The sequence below is a fragment of the Gadus chalcogrammus genome, chromosome 15, assembly GCF_026213295.1.
Source record: "Gadus chalcogrammus isolate NIFS_2021 chromosome 15, NIFS_Gcha_1.0, whole genome shotgun sequence".
Taxonomy (NCBI): domain Eukaryota; kingdom Metazoa; phylum Chordata; class Actinopteri; order Gadiformes; family Gadidae; genus Gadus; species Gadus chalcogrammus.
In genome coordinates this window covers 24128859-24153291 of record NC_079426.1, presented here as the reverse complement: position 1 = coordinate 24153291, position 24433 = coordinate 24128859, and the positions used below count along the sequence as shown (strand labels likewise).

General features: G+C 47.7%; 1 protein-coding gene across 1 annotated transcript in view; it reads right to left on the bottom strand.

The window, feature by feature from the left end:
- Positions 1-15431, bottom strand: part of LOC130404229 (inactive phospholipase D5-like) — a 112436-nt gene extending 97005 nt beyond the window's left edge. The window contains exons 1-3 of the mRNA XM_056608876.1: positions 15006-15431; positions 10128-10264; positions 1906-2092 (exon numbers count right to left, since the gene is read on the bottom strand). Of these exons, the coding sequence (XP_056464851.1) occupies positions 1906-2092; positions 10128-10264; positions 15006-15431 (750 nt within the window). The remainder of the gene's footprint in view (positions 1-1905; positions 2093-10127; positions 10265-15005) is intronic.
- Positions 15432-24433: the final 9002 nt, after the last annotated feature.

The window sequence follows — 24433 nt, the reverse complement described above, 5'->3', positions numbered from 1 at the left end:
CCCATCCCCTTTAAGAGCCATGAGCGCATTTGAATCGGACGAGTTTATATTTTGACAGCGCGTCTGCCTCTGATGAGACAGATGCACATGAATTTCAAACTGCAAATGGCTCAGTTTATTGCCAAATAATATGGCCTAATTCACACATGGAATAAAGGGGTTTTCTTCCACAACTTCAGAAATACTGAGTCCTCAAATCAATTTCGGCAAAGAAAACGTATATGATATAACATATGATATGCGGTAACTGTGGTTCTATTTAATGATATACGCAATACATTATAAACATTGTTTCTTATCAGTATTGTATGCTATCCTAATATGCATGTGTCCCCGCGGTAATAGACATTGCCATTGATTGTATTATGCGTTACGTGTTTAGTTTGCGTGTGTTTAAACAGAGCACACTCGCGCGCCCACATTCATTCATTCTTTTTAACACTCACTCGCGGTAAAACAATGTTTTTCACGATCAAATACTCATCAATCCTAAAAGTTATGGGCATGTAGGCCTACACGATGTCTGTGTCAAGAAAATATGTGTTTGCTGTACGGTGTTTGCAGATGCATTGATTTAAAAGTACAACTTATTACCGCTGCATCAGCCATTCTTTCCCAAATAATTTACCAAGAATGTGCGGCTAGGTAGATGAGAGAAGCAAAGTGTATGCGCGAGAGGCACAAGCAATCCGTATGCATCGCATGCGCATGTATGCATGCGCCCTTAAAATAGCATCTGAACAACGCGCCACTGACTTTAAACCAGGTTTTTCCTGGTCAGTAGCGCAATGGTATTCAGAAACTGCAAAATACCGTTTGCGCCAGAACACGCCTCCTCCTTCCGCCGAACCGCCCCTTGGGGCGCATGATCAATCCCTAATTTACCGGCGAGTGGCGGTGGTGGGAAAAGAATGCTCTGCGCCAGTTGTAAACTAGCAACGACACATGCGCCAGTGACTAAGTCACTTGCTTTTTGTGTGTGTGTGTGTGTGTGTGTGTGTGTGTCTGTGTGTGTGTGTGTGTGTGTGTGTGTCCGTGTGTGTGTGTGTCTGTGCTCCACGTGTGTGCTGATTAAACACTTAGCTAAAATAACCCGATAGCACTTAAGTTACTGATGGTCTTCTAATGACTGGATTGTCATTGTGTGCCGACCTGATGAAAACCACGATGCACCATGGGACATAGCGTGGGAATAAGGGTGAGTTTTAGGGTGAGTTATGAAGGACTGCAGTTTAAGGCATCAGTCCTGCCCAGCTCCAATCAGATCAGAGGGTGGAGGATGTGGAGACGGTGTCCTCATGGGGGCTGTTAGGCTGACCTCTCATGTAGGCCTTTCACACCAAAAAGGAACCAAGAGCCAGTTCCGGGCTGGTGCTAAGGCCAGTTCAAAACTGGTTCCAGCCTCATCCCAGTTATGAACCAGTTGGTTTCACACCGGCCAGAGCCAGCCATGGAGCCGGCGAGAGCAACGTCATGACGTCACTGCAAACCTCTGCATACGTCTCCGCTTTCAAAGCTAGCCTTCGTCCGGGTTGCTCCCTCTAACTTGTTCTGGACCTCGGAAGAAGACCAGAATCCAAGAAGACAGGTTGTCTCCTCCATGGTCCACTGCTTTTTCGTCCTCACGTCCATTGTTTACTTCGGTGTTTGCAAAAATGCCGGTCTTCGTTGGTCTTCCTGTTTATGAAGGTAAGAATAACACCGCCCCCTGCCCCTGGCTTTAAGGCAGTTCTCGTTCTAGCCCAGCTCAATCCTGGGGTTGGAGTTGACCGGTTTTAAGAGGCCGGAGCCGGTTCTCTGGCGTTGTGAAACCAAAACACTGGCTCTAGCTCTGAACTAGCCTGGAACGGGCTCAGATTTTGCGGCGGTGTGAAAGGCCTTATGGAGGCTGTGAGGCTCCCATACCTGCAGGGACGCCCGCTGGGAGCTGGCCTCGTAGTCTGAGGAGTTGAGCAGCCAGACGGGGGAGACGATTTCCAGCGAGCGCATGGCGCGGTCCAGCAGGTCATGGAGCCCCGCCGTGAGGGGCAGGTAGGTAGGGCCGCTGGGGGGGAAGGACACGTCCTCCGGGATGTTTTCCACCAGGACGACCCTGCTCAGACAAAGGTCAAAGGTCAAACAAATAGAGAAGAAAAAATAAAAATATATATAGTTTCATTTATGCTGTGACAATGATGGATAAATTAAAAATTGAAAATGTAACAAAGGTTTGTGTGTTTTGTGTGTGTGTGTTTGTGTGTGTGTGTGTGTGTGTGTGTGTGTGTGTGTGTGTGTGTGTGTTTGTGTGTGTCTGTGTACAGTGGCGGACTTAGACTGTTTGAAGGGCAGGGGCGAAAAAATAAAAAGGGCACATTCTGGACAACATGGGGCCCCACCAGCGGACACAGTGACTTTTCTAACTATCCCCTAACCTTAGCCAGCGCTGCCTTGAAGGTCCCATTCGGGGCACTTGTTACATCTCCATGTAGCACTTAAAAGAATAGTTGGGCTCATAATTTTTTTTGTTTCAAAAACACTGTTTCCCCTTATTCTAGCGACTTTATAAACACCAAAATGAGTTGTTCACTTCATTGTGCACTTTCACATTTTAGCCAAAGAAAGGAGGATGCCTTACTACTTTCATCTTTACTAACATTTAAAGGAGCATTTCACCAGTGCAGACATGAATATGTATTGAAATTGGGTCCTATATGTAGTCGAATAATAAAATAAAATTCTAATTTGGTGCCGTCTTGACCGAGAAAAGGCAGAAAGTGACTTTTTGGCGCTTGTGGATTGAAGACAACAACTCCCACCATGCACAGCTTCGCTGGCGGCCACTCCCGCTGATCATCTCCGCCTATCGGACACCTCCTTGTTTCATCTACTAATGGAACAAATCAGCGTGGAGCTTGAACCGACGTCACTAGAGTAGTGACGCTTGCACAGAAGCATACGGCCGACATCTTTCCTTATTCTGGGTGGAAATAGTAACATAGTTACGCCATTAAATGCGTTTATGTAAACATTTTTAGCGAGAAATGTGCATTTTAATTTCATAATGTTCGCTCGTTGATTTTGAAGGATGTTTGGTTTGATAGTTATGACGAAGAGTGAACGCTCCATTCACTTGCATGGACAGCGTCTCTGGTTGCTAAGCAACCTCAACGTCTTGGCGGACTATATTATTGTTATTTATATCCAAGATTATTTAATCTAACCCGATCTAAACTCTATCATGCACCCAAACATGGCGGCGTTTGGGTTTCCTACCTCGGACTCCTAAATCCAGCGCAGCCACAGGCGCCTTGGCGCGTTGAACCAATTTTTGTGACACACAATGATCAAGCGACAAGTTAGGCACGTTACACGCGTTTGGTGTGGCCGTAGCCCGTGTCCACCAAAAGCGTTTTTTTATGCGGTTTCACCCAAAAAATCGGCTTTGTGTGGACGGGGCCAAGAAGGCGAATATACGTCACCAAGACGGGGAGACAGCGCCAGGCGACTTACGCCACTATCTGCCAATGGATCGTGGATGCCTGGGCTGATATAACAGTCTCCACTGTGGTCCAAGCTTTCACGAAGGCAGGAATAATCACTGAACTGCCAGGCAACAACAGCGACAATGACTCGGATAATGACGAGAGGAATCCGGGCATGTTGGATGCTGTAGGCCTACTCGCCCAACTGTTCAATTCACACACACAAGAATTCGAGGAATTCGTAGATGGGGAATGAACTGAAAAGGTGAGCTTATTGTTAAGAGATATTGATCAGATATTGTTAATATGCAAATTAACGTTTGAACATCGTTACCATGGGAGTGACCGGAGTTGTCAGAACGCTTAATAAAGTTTGACTTTATCTGACTGTTTTGTTGACATTCTCTTTAGCACAGCTCGGTCTTGTCGATGCATAACGCAACCCCAGTCAAACGTTTGACTGCAGTATCTTCTATTCTCTGCGCCTAATAATCCGGTGCGCCCTATATATGAAAACAGTTCTAAAATAGGCCATTCATTAAAGGTGCGCCTTATAATCCGGTGTGCCTTATAGTACGGAAAATACGGTAGTCCTCGTTTGTATTTCTTTCGAAATGGTGAACTTTTGCATGGAGCCATCTTCTATGTCAGATCCAGTACCCTCCGCCAATGTACTTCAGTTTTATCAACAGCCTCTGTTATCTTAGCTTCAGACGCTGTGGATGTTAGTTTCTGCTGGTGAAGTCCCACCCACTGGCACTGCTCTAATAGTTCTGTAGCGTCAGGGTGGGACTAGTGGTTGTAGTCTTACGAGAATCATCTCCTCTTACACTTCCTGTTTTCTTGTACGCAAAAATCGTCATATTGCGTCATTAAAAACAGGAAGTGTTGGAGATCGATACGGATCTCTCCAGTCTCTCCAGAAAATAAGGGAATGATGCTAGACCATTCAAAAATATGCGGGGGGTTCTAAAAATACAAAGCTTATGTGAAATGGGTGAAGTTGCCCTTTAAGTAAAAATTAGACTGGAGAAAATTCAATGTGCCGCTACCATACAGTCTTTGACAGCTGACAGCCAGCTACAGAAGCATTTAAGGAAGTTTTCCTTCATGTTGAGGTGATAGCTGACCATTATCGTCTCTCTTGCATGAAATGACCTACACTTGAATGATCTTGAACGCTCAAAAAATGTATATACATTTTAAACGGATTATGCAAACTGAAAATATTCAGTTTTTCTAACTTGGCCTCTAATTGCGCTTTTCCACTATGGGTACTGACATACTCTTGATCCGCTTTTGCTTCGTTATCCAGTTGAGATTTAAGTACCACTCGATGTAGCTGTTTGTCATGGCAACACCACATGAAAGCAAAGCCTCGCATTCCCTGTTCGTCAGCTCCCAAAGAGAGGAACGTCTGCACCTCAATAGCTAACCACAACATGTTTATTTCGGTTTGCCATATTCTTGCTCCAGAGGGCACATCATCATCATCAGGGGCAACCTAGGGCACTCATTAATTTTTGTTCACGTGTAAAGGGCAGCCAATAAGGGCACTTTCTCTAATTTTCACCACCATAGAGGAAACTTTAGCACACTTTTTCAACCATGGGGGCACCAGACGGGCAGAAGGGCACTAGAAGGGCACCAGACGGGCAGAAGGGCACTATCAGGGCACTAGAAAGGCACTAGAAGGGCACTGGAAGGGCACTGGAAGGGCACTAGAAGGACCAGACGGGCAGAAGGGCACTATCAGGGTACTAGAAGGGCACTAGAAGGACCAGACGGGCAGAAGGGCACTATCAGGATACTAGAAGGGCATTAGAAGGGCACTGGAAGGACCAGACGGGCAAAAGGGCACTATCAGGGTACTAAAAGGGCACCAGATGGGCAGAAGGGCACTTGAAGGACCAGACGGGCAGAAGGGGACTATCAGGGCACTAGAAGGACCAGACAGGCAGAAGGGGACTATCAGGGTACTAGAAGGGCACTAGAAGGGCACTAGAAGGGCACTAGAAGGGTACTAGAAGGGCACTAGAAGGACCAAACAGGCAGAAGGGCACTATCAGGGTACTAGAAGGGCACTAGAAGGGCACTGGAAGGGCACTAGAAGGACCAGACGGGCAGAAGGGCACTATCAAGGTACTAGAAGGGCACCAGATGGGCAGAAGGGCACTTGAAGGACCAGACGGGCAGAAGGGGACTATCAGGGCACTAGAAGGACCAGACGGGCAGAAGGGGACTATCAGGGCACTAGAAGGGCACCAGACGGGCAGAAGGGCACTATCAGGATACTAAAGGGGGCACTAAAAGGGCACCAGACGGACAGAAGGGGACTATATGGGCACTGTTCTAGAGGGCACATCATCATAATTTATTGTATGAAGGAGCACACTAGGGGCACCTAATCATGTTTTGCACGTGAAAAGGGCAGCGAATAAGGCATTTCCTCTCGTTTTCGACACTCTTGAAGGGCACTTTAGCGCGCCTTTTCAACCATTGAGCCACGAGGGGGGGCGGCCTTTTTTCCTCCTGGATTATTCTTTCACTTATTTATTTTTTTAAATCATACATACAAAGCAAATAATTACAGTCGGTTGGGGTTGCTCTAATTCTTCAAGTGTTTAGAAGTAGCACGCAAGTCATACATAAATCAAATATTGCCTGCCATCGATTATACTTCTTCTTTTTAGAAACCATTTTGCTTTGTTTTGTGTTGCATGATTACGCACACAATAAATATATAACATATTTGATGAGACATAAATATCCATGCTATGTGTAGGCTACATTCTATATGCAGTTGTTAACTCTTTCAGTGAGCGATTTTCATTCTGTCTGCTACTGTGTTATTACGTGAATATATTGTGTAAATATCCCTGGTGAGGATGATCCTTCTCTGACTCCAAGGCGCTCTGAGACCGAGGACACCAATCCCGGATTGGTCAAGCCAATCAGGGACTGCGTTATGGTACACTGAATGCACGTTATTATACAAAGAATAAAGGAATTACAAAATATAAATTTTGGAGCTTGTCAACCACTTTCCGTCCTGATGCCAGGTCAGAGGGCCGCTCTGTGGTAGTTAGAGCCAACAGCATAATTCATGCAGAAGGGAATCAAGGGCCCATGGCCCTGGGGGCCCTCCTTCAGGGACATTTACATTTAGGGCATTTAGCAGACGCTTCTATCCAAAGCGACTTACAATAAGTACATTTGTCATAAGAAGTGAAACAATATATCGCTGTCGGTACAGTAAAGATGTTCATAGAATCAAGTGCAAGTACTAACAATCGCTAGGATAACCCATTCCCCATATACAGCAGTGATAGCAGTTACTACAGCAAATGCTACACAATTAAGTACTATGAATAAGTACAACGTACATTAAGTGTGTACAATAAGTGCGTACATTTAGTGGCAGGACGTACAACATACAATGGTGGGCGGAAAGGACTGGATGGCTATGCAGAGTCTAGGTGAACTCTGAACAGGTGAGTTCTGAGTCTTTTGCGGAAGCTGGTGAGCGACTCTGCGATCCTGACAACGGCAGGGTGCTCGTTCCACCACTGAGGTCCCAAAACAGAGAAGAGTTGTGACTTCGCTGATCGGCCTTTGCTCTTAGCGATGGCGGTACCAGACGTCCAACTGAGGTAGTTGAGTGAAGGGATCGAGCTTGGGTGTGTGGCTTGACCAACGCTTGGAGGTAGGCAGGGGTAGTTCCATCGACCGCCTTGTATGCCAGTACCATCATCTTCAATCTGATGCGAGCTACTACAGGGTGCCAGGGGAGGTCCCGGAAGAGGGGGGTCACATGGGAGAACTTAGGTAGGTTGAACACGAGGCGCGCTGCCACATTCTGGATACGCTGCAAAGGTTTAATCGCAGAGGCAGGGATTCCAGCCAGGAGCGAGTTGCAATAGTCGAGGCAGGAGATGACCAGCGCTTGGACTTGGTGCTGAGCTGCTTCCCTTGTGAGGAAGGGCCAGATCCTGCGGATGTTGTTAAGTGCAAATCTGCAGGAACGGGCCACCGCCGTGATGTTTGCGGTGCAGCATAACTGATTGTCCAGTACCATACCAAGGTTTCTGGCGGTTGGAGAAGGAGATACAGTGATGATCTCAACAGTGACCAGTAAGTCCATGTTTGGGCAATCTTTCGCTTGCATTAGGAGGAGCTCAGTCTGGTTGAGGTTAAGCCTCAGGTGATCAGTTGTCCAAGTGCTGACATCTGCCGGACATTCAGATATGCGTGTTGCAATCAGGACTTTGTCAGAGGAGGGGAAAGAGAGAATCGTCAGTGTAGCAGCGATAGAAAAAGCAGTGTGATGTAATTACAGAGCCCAGAGATCTGGTATAGAGGGAAAACAGAAGGGGGCCCAGTACAGAGCCTTGAGGGACACCAGTGTCAAGCATGCAAGATTTGGACATGGAGTCATTCCATGTTACCTGATTGTGTGATTCGTCAGTTAGGATGTCAACCAGGAAAGGGCAGATCAGCAATGTCAAGTTCGGCGAGAGTGGTAAGGAGGATCTGATGGTTCACCGTGTCAAATGCTGCTGACAGTTCGAGGAGAATGAGAACCGATGAGAGGGACGAGGCTCTGGCAGCACGGAGGGACTCAGTCACCGCGAGGAGAGCCGTCTCAGTGGAGTGTGCCTTCTTGAAGCCTGACTGGTGAGGGTCAAGCAGGTTGTTAGATGAGAGATAGGAGGACAGTTGGTTAGCGATGGCACATTCCAGTGTTTTATAGAGAAATGAAAGAAGAGATACCGGCGTATAATTCTGGATGTCGGTGGTGTCAAGGGTCGGTTTTTTGAGGAGAGGCTTTATTCTGGCAGTCTTGAAAGATGCTGGAACAATGCCCAAAGTGAGGGAGGAGTTTATAAGCGCAGTGAGAAATGGCAGGATGTTGCTCAGGACAGCCTAGAGAAGTGAGGAAGGGATAGGGTTAAGGGGGCAGGTGGTGGCATGGTTAGAAGTAACTATTCTGTTGACCTCTGTGGATGTGAGAGGGATAAATTGGGTGATAACAGAGGTGGGGATGGGTGGAGGGTGGATGGCGGCAGGGATAAAAGAGGAGCTAATGTCCTTCCCCTTCTGGGAAGAGTAGGTAACAAACTCATCAGCAGTGAGGCAGGGAGGAGGTGGAGGGGAAGAAGACATGGAAAACAGTTTCCTGGGGTTTAAGGCGGAGGAGTTAGGTTGGTCCGGTAGAAGGCAGAGTTGGCTGTTGACACAGTGGAGGGGAAATCTGAGAGAAGGTGAAGATAGTGAGATAGATCATTAGGACAGTCTGATCTCTTCCATTTCCTCTCAGCTGCCCGCAACTCTGCTCCATAAGTCTGCAGAAATTCGGACAGCCAAGGAGGGGGGGGGTTGAAGATTGCGCAGGTCTGGAGTGGAAGGGACAGAGAGAGTCCAAAGAGGTGGAGAGGGGGGATGGCAGAGTTTCGGAGGATTCCTCTGTGGATAGTGGAGAGAATCGTTCAACAGAAGGTAGTGAAGACAGAACAGTTGAGGCAAACGTAGATGGAGAGAGAGATTTCAGGTTACGGCGGGTGGTGACAATGTGAGGAGGAAGGGAGAGGACTTCAAGGCGAGAGAAAAAGCAATAAAGTGATGGTCAGACACAGGGAGCGGGGTAACAGAGAGAGACGATGTTCCGCAGGATCTTGTGAATATCAGGTCAAGTTGGTTCCCAGCCCTGTGTGTGGGAGGAGAAGGGGAGAGTGATAAGTCAAAGGTGGCGAAAAAGTTGGTTAATTAAAGTGGGTGCAACTTCTCTGGCAGGATGTTTAAGTCGCCAAGGACAACGGGTGGTGTGCCATTTTCTGGAAAGCAGCTGAGAAGGGCATCCATCTCGTCCTTGAAGTCAAGAAGGGGACCTGGAGGACGGTAGATCACTACAATGAAGAGCTTGATAGGAAGGGTGATAGTGACAGCGAGTTCAAATGCAGATCTGGCCAAGTATTCTAGTGGAAGGACCTGGTAGGACCACTTCGGCGAGATGTGGAATCCAGTCCCTCCTCCTCGCCCCGCTGGAGAGGGCAGCAGGAGTAGCAGAGTTCTCTGGAGTAATCCAAGTCTCTGTCAGGGCCAGGACGTGGAGGGTCATGAGGGATGCGTAGGCCGAAATGGAGTCTGATTTCTTGACCACTGATTGGCAGTTCCAGAGTCCTCCCATCATTTGAAGGTTAGGGGGGGTAGGGGTCGGTGGGTGGCACAGATTGGATGGGTTGCTATGCCGAGCAGAGGATCTATGGGGGCATCTTCTATGAGTGGAAATCCTGACGATGATTGAAGTACGACAAATAGCCACAATAGGGGTGGCTTCCCTTGTCTTCCTCGAGGGACTCCCACAGAGAGACTCCCCTAGTCTTTGTTTCCCTAGTCTTTGTTTGAAGGGTCCAGCTGACGCTTATAATAACTAGCCTTTAAATGCACAAGTGAGCTCAGGCCGACTTAGCTCCGCCCAGCAATGAAGCCTATTGTTGTCACCTTGTGACTGAAACTAAAATCAACGACCTCTTACTAACAGCAACAACAACAACAGCAGCAAGGTTAGGGAAAGGGTCAATATTAGGACTTTGGAGGAAGGCGTTCGGTACAGGGGTCCCCAGCGAGAGCCACTGGGCTGCAGCTGCTACGTGGTGCTCAGCTCACCTGCAGGTCCTGCTGCAGTTTTCCTCTGTGATGCCGTCCTCGTCTTCACCCCAGATGTCCACGGCTGAGAAGATGAGTGCCACCAGGACGGCGAAGCAGCAGACCAAAGCAAAGATCATGATGCATTTCTGCTGAGACTGCAGGAGAAAAAAACAATAAAAAAATCGCATTGAATATCCTGGGCTTTTATTTACTTATTTTGTTGCCCGGCAACGTGACATTCAAACAAAGCCAAAGAGCCTTCCCCCTGGCCTCTGTGTGGTGGCCGGATTAGCTGACTACCCTCCCCATACTTAGTGCAATGCTCAGAATGTCATAAAACATGAGCAAGAGGACACTTGGAGCATCTCAGAGAGAGAGAGAGAGAGAGAGAGAGAGAGAGAGAGAGAGAGACAGGTACAGAGACAGCGAGAGAGACAAGGGCCCAGTTTCCCGAAAGCATCGTTAGCCTAAGTGGATCGTGAAGTGCGTCGTACGAGCATCATACAGTTTTCACACCGTTTCCCGAAAGCATCGTTGGTAACGAACGTTGTGAAAACGCTCGTAGCTAACGAGTGCTCCAGGGTATTCGTAGGACGCTAAGAGCATCGTTAGCCTACTATAGAGTGAACTCATTATTGCATGCGGGTGTCTTCATTCATAAAAAATGAAAACATTCGGGAGTATGCAATAATACAAATTATTCTAAAAAGGTCAAACTTGAGATAAGAAGGTGAAATCGCCGGGCGTGCCAAGCTGCGACAGAACCAGCTCGGCAGTGTTGAAAGACCTATAGCCAGGGTTCGAGTTAGGTGGGAGCCAGTGGGAGCTGAGCTCCCATTGAGAGAGGTCTGGCTCCCATGAAAACAGCAAACTCAAATATCTGTGGGGGTCTCTGAAAATACAGCAGAATAACATTGTAATTACAAATAAAGCTATTTTCCCTTCCACATGCAGAGTTAGATTGACGTTAAATGGGATAATAGAACGCTGGTCATTATCAGGAAAATAAGCCCAAACATGGCGAACCGGACATCGACGAGAAACGGAGGTGCTTCGACCTGAGGGGCTTATTTTCGATAATGAGTGGCAACTAGCCAAATGAAAAAATAATTTCACAGGTTGTGTTTTTTAACAATTTATTTGCTACCTACTGACGTCGCTTAGCAACCGAAGAAGCTGGCGTTGTTGTGAAGGGCCCATGCAAGTGAACGGAGCGTTCCACGGCATTGAGAAGAGTCATGTCATAATAGCCCATATTTACGTCCTATATCCCCCCCCGCCCCCCCCCCCTGTCCAAATTCAGCGCAAGGCCGGTACGTTCTCCCCCCACAGAGATGGAATCATAACTCGAACCCTGCCTATAGCCTACTTCATCCTGCCCAACAATATGGGCAGGATCTAGACCAAGCTCTCCTAATCGGGTTAGCAATAGCCGCGTTTGAATTATAATGTATGAATGGAACGATGCATTTTTAATGTCTGCAAATATTCTATACTAGAGAGCCAATCAATGCAACCTTATGCAGAATCAGATAAAGTCGGTTCTCTTGCTGCGCAAAATATATGTTTAAAAAATCAGCACATTTAGATAAATGTAGTTGTCACACAAGCTATTTTGGATTTTTGTAATATGGAATTATTTCAGGGGGGGAAATGCCGTGAATAAATGTATGCACAGTGCGTTCAGGAATAGGACTGATATATATGTCGGCCTAGGCCTAATCAATTGTGTTGTAATATCTTTAGCATTCATATTATTGCAATCTATTCTTTTTGTAGGCTACTCTGCGGTTGGCCTTGATGGGGAGATATTTTAACCCTTTTTAACCCCATTTTCCTGCGACATTCCTGCGTCTCCCCCTGCGTCATAGCCCGTTTCAGTACCACGTCAGTGGACAGGTACATTCCTACGAACGTCGTGAGTGCAGCGAATGCGCGTTCATGTTAAGAGGAGTTTCGGGAAACGCTCCAAAGAAATTAACGATGGTTCGAAAGATCCATCGTGAGAATGATCGTACGAGCAAAGATCCATCGTTATCGGGAAAATTGGCCCAGTTGTATACAGTTGCCTCGAAAAAAGCGCCATGTGGCCATGTGGCCAACAAAGTGTATCGTGTGACCAACAAAGTTTGATAAAGTGTTAAAGAAGAAAACAGAAACAGCTTTTCCTCAGGACAGGTACAGCTGTTCCTCAGGACAGATACGGCTGTTCCTCCAGACAAATACAGCTGTTCATTATGACAGATAAGGCTGTTCCTCCAGACAGATACAGCTGTTCTTCCAGACAAAACAGCTGTTCCTCAGGACAGATACAGCTTTTCCTTAAGACAAATACAGCTGTTCCTCACGACAGATACAGCTGTTCCTCCAGGCAGATACAGCTGTTCCTCAGGACAGATACAGCTGTCATTCAGGACAGATGCAGGTGTTCCTCCAGCCATCTGTTTAATAATAACAATAATAATAATAGTTCAATACATTTTTGGCGCCTTGCAAGTAACCCAAGGTCACCTTATATAGAGTAAAAAGCATAAAGTAACAACAACAATCGAAGCATAAAATAACAGGACCAATAATTATTAAAACCAAACATCCACCTAGAAATAGACAAGTGTAGTGCACAGTGACCACTCAGAGTGAGTATGCCAGTTTGAAGAGGTGGGTTTTGAGTTTGGATCTGACTGCCTTATGTGTTGGGGGAGTGGAGTTCCATAGTCTGGGTGTCGCGCAGCTGAAGGCTCGGATATCCATGGTACTAAGGCGTGGTGTGGGGATGGTGAGTAGTCCAGCAGAGGTTGAGCGGAGGGTGCGGGAGGGGCTGTACATGGAGGAGGTCACAGAGGTAAGTGTAGGCTAGATGGTGGGGACTTTGTATGTGAGGAGGAGATTTTTGTATTGAATGCGGTGTTGTACTGGGAGTCATTGAAGTTGGATGAGTTTGTTGATGAGTTTGGCGGGGAGTCCCGTGAGGAGGGCATTGCATTAGTCGATGCGGGAAGTGACAAATGAGTGAACCAGGATTTCGGTGCTGGATTGGGACGGTGATGGGCGCTGTCTGGAGATGTTGCGGAGGTGGAAGAAAGCAGTCCACGTGATGTTTGGTGTAGTGTGTTGTGCAAGCTGTGGTGGGGGCGTCCTGGAGAAGGTCCAGAGACGTAACATCTCCGTTACCGAGTACCAGAGCGGCAGAGTTGCACTTGTCCGAGTCGAACGCAGCGCAATCCAGAGCAGTTTAAAAGTCCACACGAAATAAGATGGTCAGTGATGTAGTCCAGCGGTAGATGGTCCAGGTGATGAAGATACAGAACCAGCGCGGTGGAGATAGAGGAATGAAGCGTGTAGGTTGTAGCGTAGTGGAGATGGGGAAACAGCTGAGCGACGGCAGGGATTAGCAGCAGGCTAGCCAACCGGCAAACGAACACCCTCGGTGCATACCGGGCATTGGTGTGTCGGGGATGCAGCGTCCTCCGTGTTAACAGCAAAGGTAAGCGTCCGGGAGAGCTGGCAAGATGCCAGCAGACCAGTCTTCGTTGCGCACACCAGAGCAGGCTATCCAGCAAAAGATCGCAGAGAGGAGTCCCAGGAGGCCCGTGCAGGTGAGCCTTGTATCGGCGAAGCTAGCTCAGAGGCTAACCAGTGGCGAGATAGTAGCAGCAGACAGGTAGAGACCGTTTAACTGGTGTTTCAGTGTTGCACAGTGTTAGATCGAAAGGGCCGAACTAACAGATGGCTTTAAAGTCAAGAGTTCATACACGATATAAGCAACAAAATAGGAAAATATCGCAAAAATAGCGATAACAGTGAAAAATGTATTGGTTAAAGATATTCTGCTCTGTTAATGATTCTCATTGACCTCCTTTGTAAAATAAAAATATGGTTTGCAACTGTTTTGTACGTGTTTCCCCGTATTTCCACACAGTATGTAATGTAGGGTTATATTAAGCAACAGTTGAGTACATCTTTTGTTTCGTATAGTTTTGCAGTGGACATAGATACTTTTCTTTTCAATTGTTTTGTATTTTGTTTCAAGCATAATTTGTGGTCTATGATCCTTCCTAAGATTTGTTTTCATAGACTCTTTCTATTTCAACATTGTCTATCATGATATTCACTTCATATTAGATTTTTTTTGCATCCAAATACAATGAACTTAGTTTTCTTTAAATTTAGAGACAGCTTTTTAGTGTCAAAGCATCGTTTTAGGATTCGTTTTTCAGACGAGAGAGAGAGTGTGCACAGACAGTGCAGTGCACCCTCTAGTTATTTATATGTCAATATTTTCGATTTTTTTAAGCAGACCTCCTCAAAAACTGAAACGAACGTGCTCCACAGAACGCGCGTTTCTCAGACAATTAACGTGCTCCACAAATCAAAACGAGAGAGAGAGAAAGAGAGGGAGAGAGAGAGAGAGATGCTTCAGAAGGGGTGTGCGCAGATTGTACAGCGCACTCTCTAGTTATATGTCAATATTTCAGATTTTTTAAGAAGACCTCCTCAAAAACTGAAATGATCGTGCTCCACAGAACGCACGTTTCTCAGACAATTGACGTGCTCCACAAAACAAAGCAAGAGAGAGGGGGAGAGAGGCTTCAGAAGGGGTGTGCGCAGATAGTACAGTGCACCCTCTAGTTTTATACATGTCAATATTTCCATTTTTGCATCTTTGAAGGAGACCTCCTCAAAAACTGAAAATAAATAAATAAGAATAACCGTGCTCCACAGAAAGAAATGTAAACCAATTCATTCTGAACGGGAGTGTTCTCCGATGTTTTCGTGCTACAAAGAACGAAATGTAAACCAATGCTTTTTGAATGGGAGCGTTTTTCAGACGAGAGAGAGTGTGGCAGACAGTACAGTGTACCCTCTGAAATGGGCCAACTTACTAAATCGATCTACAAGGGTGAGGACGACGGTGTGGCCCTTGGATGCAGGCCAACCAGTTACAAAGTCCAGAGAGATATGCGACCAGGGACGATGGGGGATGGGCAAGGGGTGCAGGAAGCCGGCATGTGGGCGGTGAGAGGTCTTATTCTGGTTACAGGACAGGCGTTGACAAAGCCCCGGACATTCCAGTGATGGCCACCAGAAGCGCCGTCGCAGGAAGTCCCGGGTCCTCTGGATGCCGGGATGGCAGGTGAGCCGGGAAGCATGGCCCCACTGGAGCACGTCTGAACGGAGGTGTGACGGGACAAACAGGCGGTCAGGGGGACAGGAACTGGGAGCTGGCTGGTCCACAGTGGCGGTTCGTACCTTCTCCTGTATCTCCCAGGTGATGGAAGCGACGAGGCAGGAGGCTGGGATGATGGTGGAAGGCTTGACCATCTCATTGGGACTGTAGAACTTCCCAGTAAGTGTAACTATTGCTTTATATATATATATATTGGAAGTGATAGATGTTATGATTATGTTCTGGGCTATTTGAGGAAATAAGTGTGAACATTTACCACCTTATTCCGAATGCAGGAATATTATATGTTATATTCTATATATGTTATAATTATACCAGGTTACAGGTTTGTTTATTATCATTCCTGGTCTCCAGACTGTGTGTCTGTGTATGCATGACTAGTCCCAGTGCGCAGGTGGCCACGCCTTTAGGTTGCATTTTATTCAGTTGATGGTCAGGACTAGTACGCCTTGCCGGTGAGTGACTATAAACTAGCATTGCTAGTAATTCAAATCAAGAATTAATATCACGGGAATGTTTGTATAATTTCATTGGTTAATTCTGGGTTTTGTGTTTGTGTTTTCGTTGCAGGTTTACAACCTATCTATCTATCTAACTAACTAACTAACCAACAACTAATTAGTTATTGTCAACATGAGAGGCTAGCGCAGCTTGGTAGTCAGGCTACATAGTGCGTGGATGCTTATTGTTTATGTGAGCACAATAAAAGTTCATAAAGTTACTTGAGTTGTATCCGCCGTACTTGTCCTGAAACCCTTTCAGTTGGGAGTTTAATGAGCTATAGCAGGTAGCTTAGTGAAAACTGGACAGTTGTAAACCGTCGTCGGAGCCGTGCCAGAGATTACACGGACCCCGAGCGGAGGAGCCATCATTGATGACCGGCGCCGGGAGGGGAGACCCGGAGTCAGTAACGCCACTATAATGGAGGAGCCGAAGCCAAGAGCTAACGGGGCCGTTAAAGGGCTGAAGAACTTCCACAACCATGAGTAAGGCTGTGTGGATAATATTAAAGCTGCAGAGCTAATAAAGTGACTTTGTAAACAACGCCGCTATCAGCCATAGCAACCGGGGAAAGACGTCTGTGTCGTTCGCGGACGAGTCGTTTGTTTTGAACGCGTCTTTTGGACGAGCCGTTAATTTTGAGCGAATCTTTTGAACGAGTCATTTATATGAGTCCTTTTTCTAAAAGGTTATTTTAGTGATTCTGTTCACCTAGAGAAGACAAAATGGCGGATGATAAGCCAGATCTAGAGAGCTTAATGCGGAAGCGCTCAAATGCGCAACGAAACTTTACAACACGATTGAACCGCCTTGATGTTAGTCCTGGTCGTTTACGTGAAGTTGAGTTGTCAGAAGAGTTGGCGAGATTGAAGGATGATTATGACAAACTCCTCGAAGTCGGTAATGAATATATCGACGCACAGAGCCAGATAGACCCTACAGGTGGCGACAGTGAGTCGTGGGACGCCCTGGTGAAGAGAGAAGCCAGTGAGCAAAGGTTCCTTGAAACTGATGGCAAGATCATGGAATTGCTGTGGTCCAAGTATGCAGCGCAGGACATAGACGCTCTTGTAACACAGTTCAAGTCTGCCTTTGGTCAGGCTGAGGCGCTCGGGAAAAGTAAGGTAGTGCCATGGACGCAGCAAGGGGTCTACAATGGTAAATTGCATAGGAAACTCCATGAACTCAGAGAGGCTGTGTACGCTTGGAGAGACTATCGGCCGCATGGAAAGGACAAATGGATGCTCCTTTTATCATTGAGAGAGGACAAGGAGCAACTGATGGATGAGTGGACCTGCCAACGTGACAATGAGGTTATGAAGAGGAACAGTAGAGAACAAAATGACGGTGGCGACGGTGATGGAGGTGAGGAGGAAGAGGATGAAGATGTGGCAGGTGGTGATGCGGTCGGTGGGCATGTCGCAACAGCTGCAGCTGCAGATAACATCACTTTTACCCAACAAGTAACACTTGCTAGTGCTACTCCACCTGTTAACACCCAGCCTGCTGTTGTCAATCCGCCCGTTGATGGGCAGGGAACTGTATATGTTATGAGCTCTCCTTCATTCATGTCCACTGATCTAGCAAGCATCACTACCTGCGCTGCTCAAGGTGCTACTGACACTAGTCGACCTCAGGGCAGGTATGTTGCAGCCACCACACTTAGTACCCCCCAACAGACATTACAGCCCACTCTGCAGTCGCGACGGTCTGATGGTGGACTTGGTGTCAGTTCCGCCCTACCTCCAACCCTTAACAGCACGCCACAACTGTTGAGTGTTCGTACCTCTCCACCAGTTGATATCAGCATGGGGCAAGGTAGTAGCATGCCATATAGTGGCCCTGGTGCGTACGTCTTTGGGGATATCAGCTCTCAATGGGCCCGACCAAACATAAGGCTCACACCCATAAGTTTGCCTAAGTTCTCCGGGGACAGGAGGGACTATTGGCGCTGGAAGGCTGAATGGGAGAGTATCCAGGCACATGCTGAGCCTACGGGGTCAAGGGAATGCAAGAAACTTCACTTGCCAGACAGTATAGGTGAGACTGTGAAAAGTGAAATCAGACGCGTTGCAGAGATGCAAACGATATCTTTAGGGAATTAGAGAACCGTTATGGTGATAAAGCGCAAACAGCAGAAGAGATCGTTTTGGAGTTACAATCACGACCTGCTGTAAAGAACAAAAGAGACTCCAAGCAAATACCATGTGCCGTGTGTGGCGATGAAGAACATGGAGGTAAACTGTTTCGCTGTAAAACTTTCAGGAAGGCCAGTCTTTCGGAGAAGAAAGCTCAGGTGAAAAAGGCAAAAGCGTGTACAAAGTGCCTGGACGTTCACGGGATCTATGGTGCCTGCACTCCAAGGTTCCTCTGTCGTAAGATAGGTGACATTCCGGTAGACCACCACTATTTCCTCTGCCCTAAGGCACCAACAATGAAGGATGCTGCTAAGAAGGAAAACAAAGCAGAGGAAAAGAGGGGACCTCGTGGTCCTACAGAGGAGCAAGAGGCTGTGTTCGCCGAGTTGAGACTGACTGCCAGTTGGAGGCTGTCCGCAGGGCCTGTACTAATAAGGCAACGTCGAGAGCGTGTTCTGGCAAGAATCCGATAGGACAGAGTGGCTTGAAAGAAGATCCAGTCCTCATGATGCTCTTACCTGTCACGGCAAAGAGAGGAGACAGCCTTGGAGCCTTGATTGATCTCGCTTCTGCAACTAATTACATTACGCACCAAGCTGCTGAAAGACTCGGACTGACCGGTGAACCATCTCCCTTGTCGTGTATAGTGTTGGCACGATGAAGGTGAGAGTTGATACAAAATGTATCTCGTGACAATAAAGGTGTGGACCTCACGAGGAACTTTGAGGTTCCACAGGATTATCTGCTACGGGATGGAAGACATCGCCAAAATGGATCGAGTGGTGAGTTCAGAGCGGCTGGAGCAGTTTTTCCCTGAAGTTAAACCGGGAGAACTGGCCCGCCCAGGGAAGATCGATCTATTGATCAGTGCTTGAGAAGGCCGATTAGCTCCACAAAGAAAGCAACGGGTCGGCGACCTGGTGTTGTGGGACGATCCTCTAGGCAAGACAGTGAATGGTGTTCATCCTAACCTCTTTGAAGAAGTGGAGGTGACCACATGGCAGTCGGAGACGCACTTCGCACACTCCATAAGGACGGTAGCAGTCAAAGTTGAAGAACACTTCATGGGAAGGCCAGGAAGCCATTTGGAACAAGAGAGCAGTATGGAAGTTTGAACGACAGCAGCATGCAATAAAGAGATCCTTGAGTGGCTAAAATGGGATAGCATCGGTGCTGCCTGTGACCCTACCTATGGAGGGTGTCGCTGTGGAAAGTGCCCACTGGGAGGAAAGGAGATGTCCCTGGCTGACGAGAAAGAGCTGGAGATAATAAGGGCAGGTCTAACCTTCAGAGAGAGTGACATCCACAGCGACCAGCCACACTGGGATGCAAAGTACCCCTGGAAGGAAAACCCAGCCTCTCTTCTCAACAACCGATAGGCTGTGGAAGTAACGTTCCTGAGGGCTGAGAAGCAGCTCATGAAAGACCCCGTGTGGAAAGAAGCTTACATGCGGAAAGTGCACGAGATGGTAGACAGGGGAGCTGCTGTTAGGCTCACTAAGGACGTAATGGACAGTTGGAATGGTGCCGTGTGGTGGGTGAGCCACCTAACCGCACCAAACCCCCACTCAGTGACTACACCGGTGCGCCTCGTCTGGAATAGTAGCCTGGAGTTCAGAGGGGTGAGCATGAATGGCATTTTGCTCAAAGGCCAAGACGTCCTAAATCCTATCAGAGCGGTGCTCCTCAGATTCCGGGAAGGAGAACATGCAGCCATCGGAGACATCACCAAGATGTATAATTCTGTATGTCTGGAGGAACGAGAGGTCCATGTGCATCGGTTCCTATGGAGAGCCTCACCGAAAGATGAGATTGAGGATTTTGCTGTCGTGAGGGTGAACATGGGAGATAAACTAGCGGGTTGCATTGCGCAGGTTGCCATGCGAGAGACCGCAAAGTTACCCCAGGTTTCTGATATGAAGGACGAAAGAAGAGACATTGAGGAAGACTCCTACGTCAATGACCTCCTTATGTCCCACAATGACCCACACTGTCTAGACAAGATCCTAAAGGGAGTGGAGAAGATACTGAAAGCAGGAGGCTTTTACCTCAAGCCCCGGGTCCGGTCTGGTCAGAGTGGGAAGCGGGACGGGACAGGGTCCAAACCAGTGACACTGGTGTTGCCCAACGAGCTAAGGGAGGAAGATAACAAAGCCCTGGGGGTTGGTTACCTAGTGAAAGAGGACAAACTCTTTGTGATGGTCTCCATCAACTTCTCCAGAAGGAAGAAGAAGATGAGAACTGAGATTGACCTCACTGAAGAAGAAGAGGAAGTATAGACACCAAACCCACTGACTCGTCGTGTTCTACTGAGCCAGATCGCCGGGTTGTATGGCCCGATCGGTCTAGCAACACCTGTGAAACAGAAAGGAGTGATTCTTGTGAGAAGAGCCTTCCAGAAAGCTGGCAAGCTTACCAAAGATACCTGGGATGAACCTCTGTCTGAGGAAAAGCAATTGAACTGTTCAAGGAGTACGCTCGTCTGAAGAGCATCAAGTTCCAACAGAAGCCTCACGCCGACGACTGGAGGGGTAAACCCTGGGGTATCACGTTTTCTGACGGTAGCTGTGAGTCCTATGGTGCTGTACTGTACTTGCGATGTGAAACGTCATATGGTGTGGTCACCCGGCTGGTAGAGGCAAAAGCCAAGTTAACCCCCCTCGACCAGAAAGGTGAAGCGGTCAAGGCTGAGGTCTGCGGGGCTGTCTTTGCCTCACGTCTAAAGGGAAACGTATCGAAGCATGGACGATTGGACGTGGAGAAGTGGTACCACTTCATTGACAGTCAGACGGTGCTGGGAGCCATCCAGAGAGAGAGCTATGGATTCCAGACATTCTTCGCGAACGGAGTCGGAGAGATTCAGAAGACTGGGCCCGTAACTGACTGGTGGTGGATACCAGGCGAGGTCAACATCGCTGATCTAGTCATGAGGGGGTGCTCTCCTGAACTGCTGGGTGAGAACTCTGTGCGGCAGAAAGGTCCCAAGTTCCTGTCTAGTCCAGTGGAGGATTGGCCCATGAAGTCCGCTTCAGAAGTGGCAGCTGATGCTAGGGAGATGGTGAGCAAACTCCAGAGAAAGGCCTTTTCGGCAGTCCTCACCAGAGCTCAAGCCAATAAGTTGTTAAACCCTGCAAGTCCTGGTGGTGAAGGTCCAATAGTCACAGATGGAGTTAGCGTTGCTCCAGCATCCTCAGAAAATGGGATGAAATTGACCTCAATTGAGACCAAGGAAACGGAGACGCTGTGGGGAGCCACGCTCATAGACCAAGTGGATCCAAGAAGGTGCAGTTCTCTAACTAAGCTCTGTGGAGTAGTCGGTTATGTCCGCAGAGCTGTGAGGAAGTGGTTGGCCCGTGTAGGCAGGGCCTCTATGCCAGCAAAGTGGGAGGCAATACTGACAGTAAAGGAACGCAAAGCTGCATTCCAAGACCTGTGCCTAGCCGCCAAGGAGGGAGTTACGTTTCCTGTGACGATGCTAAACAGGCTCGTTGTAAGCAGGGATGAATTCTCAGGACTCCTGAGATGCCATGGTAGAGTCCAGGCCATTACTCAGGGAGAGACCGGTGTGCCCCTGGTCCCCTACAATGCGTGGATCAGCACCCTTCTCACACGAGAGGCCTTGAAGCTAACCACGAAGGTGTTGCTGGCACACTCCTCCGGGTGAGGTCTAAAGCATGGGTGGTGCTGGGACCAAGGAATGCCAGAAATGTCATTGACTCCTGTATGCACTGTCGAAAGGCCAAAGCGAGAATGTGCAAACAGGTGATGAGTGAGCTCCCCCTCGAACGAACTGAACCAGCCGCACCCTTCGAATTTACAACATTGGACCTTTTCGGCCCCTATTTCGTTAAAGATACAATAAGACGAAGAACAAAGATGAAAGTCTGGGGTGTGGTGTTCAGCTGTATGGCTTCGAGAGCAGTACATGCTGACATTGTGGAAGATCTGTCGACGGAAGGATTCCTGAAAGCATACCAGCGCCTCACAGCTCTGGTCAGATCAAGGGACCAACTTTGTGGGCACCAGGCCAGTATTACAGGAGTTGTATGAGTTCCTAAGTAGCATCGACAAGGATCTAGTCCAGAAAAAGGCGGCAGCTGTAGGAACTGACTGGATGTGGGTGTTTCACCCGGCGGACTGTCCCCACCGAAATGGGGCATCTGAGGCTGTCTGTGTACTCAAGAGAGGGTTAAGCAGTGTTGGCGAGGAAGTTAACCTGACAGCGCTGTAGTTCCAGACCCTCCTGTACCTGGCTGCTAACCTGTCAAATGAGAGCCCAATTGGTGCCAGAGCCCAGGTACAAGATGAGGCCGTCAAAGTCATCACTCCCAACTCTCTTCTGCAGGACCCAGTGGAGACTCCCGAGGCTTTGAGTATCCTACTTACCCCGTTATGCGTCTGAGAGAAATCCAGATCGAGGTCGACAAGTTCTGGAAGAGGTGGAGCCAGCTGGCAGATCCGGGCCTCTACATCCGTCAGAAGTGGAACGCACCTGCTAGAAACGTTGCAGCGGGAGACCCGGTGTGGTTGGCTGACCAGAACGCGCTGAGGGGCCAGTTCAGGCTGGGTCGGGTCGGAGGTGTGTCCCGATGTGACGGGCGTAGTACGAGATGTGAGGGTGAGAACATGTCAAAGCTGTCCAGTTTTCGGTGGACAGCCCAAGAGAAGCCGAGGTGTGCAGAATAATCCCTCCACCATCCTCCACAGGGACGTTAGGAGCTTGGTGATTCTGCATCCAGTGGAGGATCAAGACCCCCCCACTGCCATCCTCCCGGAGGCTGGTGGTGTGTTTCGGTGAAGGATCAAGACCCCCCCACTACCATCCTCCCGGAGGCTGGTGGTGTGTTTTGGTGAAGGAGGTCATAATGTCATCAAGGTCAATGTGTGTTGTTTATGGGCATTGAGACTACCTTGAACCTATGGTTATTCATGTTGTGACATAGTAGTTCATGGGGAGAACTTAGAAGTTTAGCTGTTTTGGTTATGGTGGCCTACTTGAATTCTAGAATCAGTAGGCCAAGTGGGAGGTGTGGAACTTTCCAGTAAGTGTAACTATTGCTTTATATATATATATTGGAAGTGATAGATGATATGATTATGTTCTGGGGTATTTGAGGAAATAACTGTGAACATTTACCACCTTATTCCGAATGCAGGCATATTTTATGTTATATTTTATATATGTTATAATTATACCAGGTTACAGGTTTGTTTATTATCATTCCTGGTCTCCAGACTGTGTGTCTGTGTATGCACGTCTAGTCCCAGTGCGCAGGAGGCCACGCCTTTAGGTTGCATTATATTCAGTTGATGGTCAGGACTAGTACGCCTTGCCGGTGAGTGACTATAAACTAGCATTGCTAGAAATTCAAATCAAGAATTAAAGGCCCACTATGCAACTTCGGGCATTTCTTCGCTGTTTTCTTGGTTTTGGCACGCACATTTCTCTACACAGCGCCCCCTACAGCTTCATAGTAGATATTTTACAACACTGTCGTAACAACTCGTTGACGACCCTTCCCCATGCACTTCTATATGGAAGCATATATGTAGCAAAATTCAAATGGCAATGCAATTTGGAATTACATTATGCATTTGACAATTCATTATGCAATTTTATAATGTAATTTGTGAATACGTTATTCAAAGTGTATTTTAACATGCAAAGTGACAATGCAATCCTCAATTAAATTTGCAAAAGTTATAACAATACAAATAGAATAACATTTTGTCAAATTCTTTGAGTTCCTTTATACAAATTGAAAAGCTATAGCGTCCCCGTGATTGCAATCCACTTCGCCACGCTCCGTGTGTTGCGATATTCAAATGACATTTCAATCCGCAAAACGGAATCCAAAACGGAATCCAAAGAGGAATCCAAAGAGGAATCCAAAGAGAAATCCAAAGAGGAATCCAAAGAGGGACCAAAAAGTCAATATGCGAAGGGGCAAACGTATCAGCCAATCAGCGTCTGGGCGGGAACTACGTCACTTGCTCGTAATTTCCTTGTTCACTTCTAGTTCGTATGTGTCAGGTCCATGGTCACCAATAGAGATTATTGATACGCTCCGAAGTTTGGCCGATGATGTGGAGAACAATCGTGTTGAAGACACAGATGCAGTAGATAGAGTGCTTGTTCTGGGAGATAGGATAGACGACTTATCCTCACTGGTACGTTTTGACGCCAGTGTGGTAAACACAAAGATTTCCCAAGTGCTACAGGCACTGGGTGCGAAACATAGGGTCGGGAGATCCACCGTCTCCACCCACTCCTCACCTACAAAGCTCTCCATTATTAAATACAGGAGAGCTTTGTGGAACCTAGCCCCCAGTTACCTCTTGGACCTCCTCCAAGGATACACTCCCTCCCGCTCCCTCCGCTCAACCTCTGCTGGACTACTATGTATCCCCACATCACGACTCATTACGAATGGGTGCCCGATCCTTCAGCTGTTCAGCACCCAGGCTCTGGAACTCCACCCCCACACATAAAACAG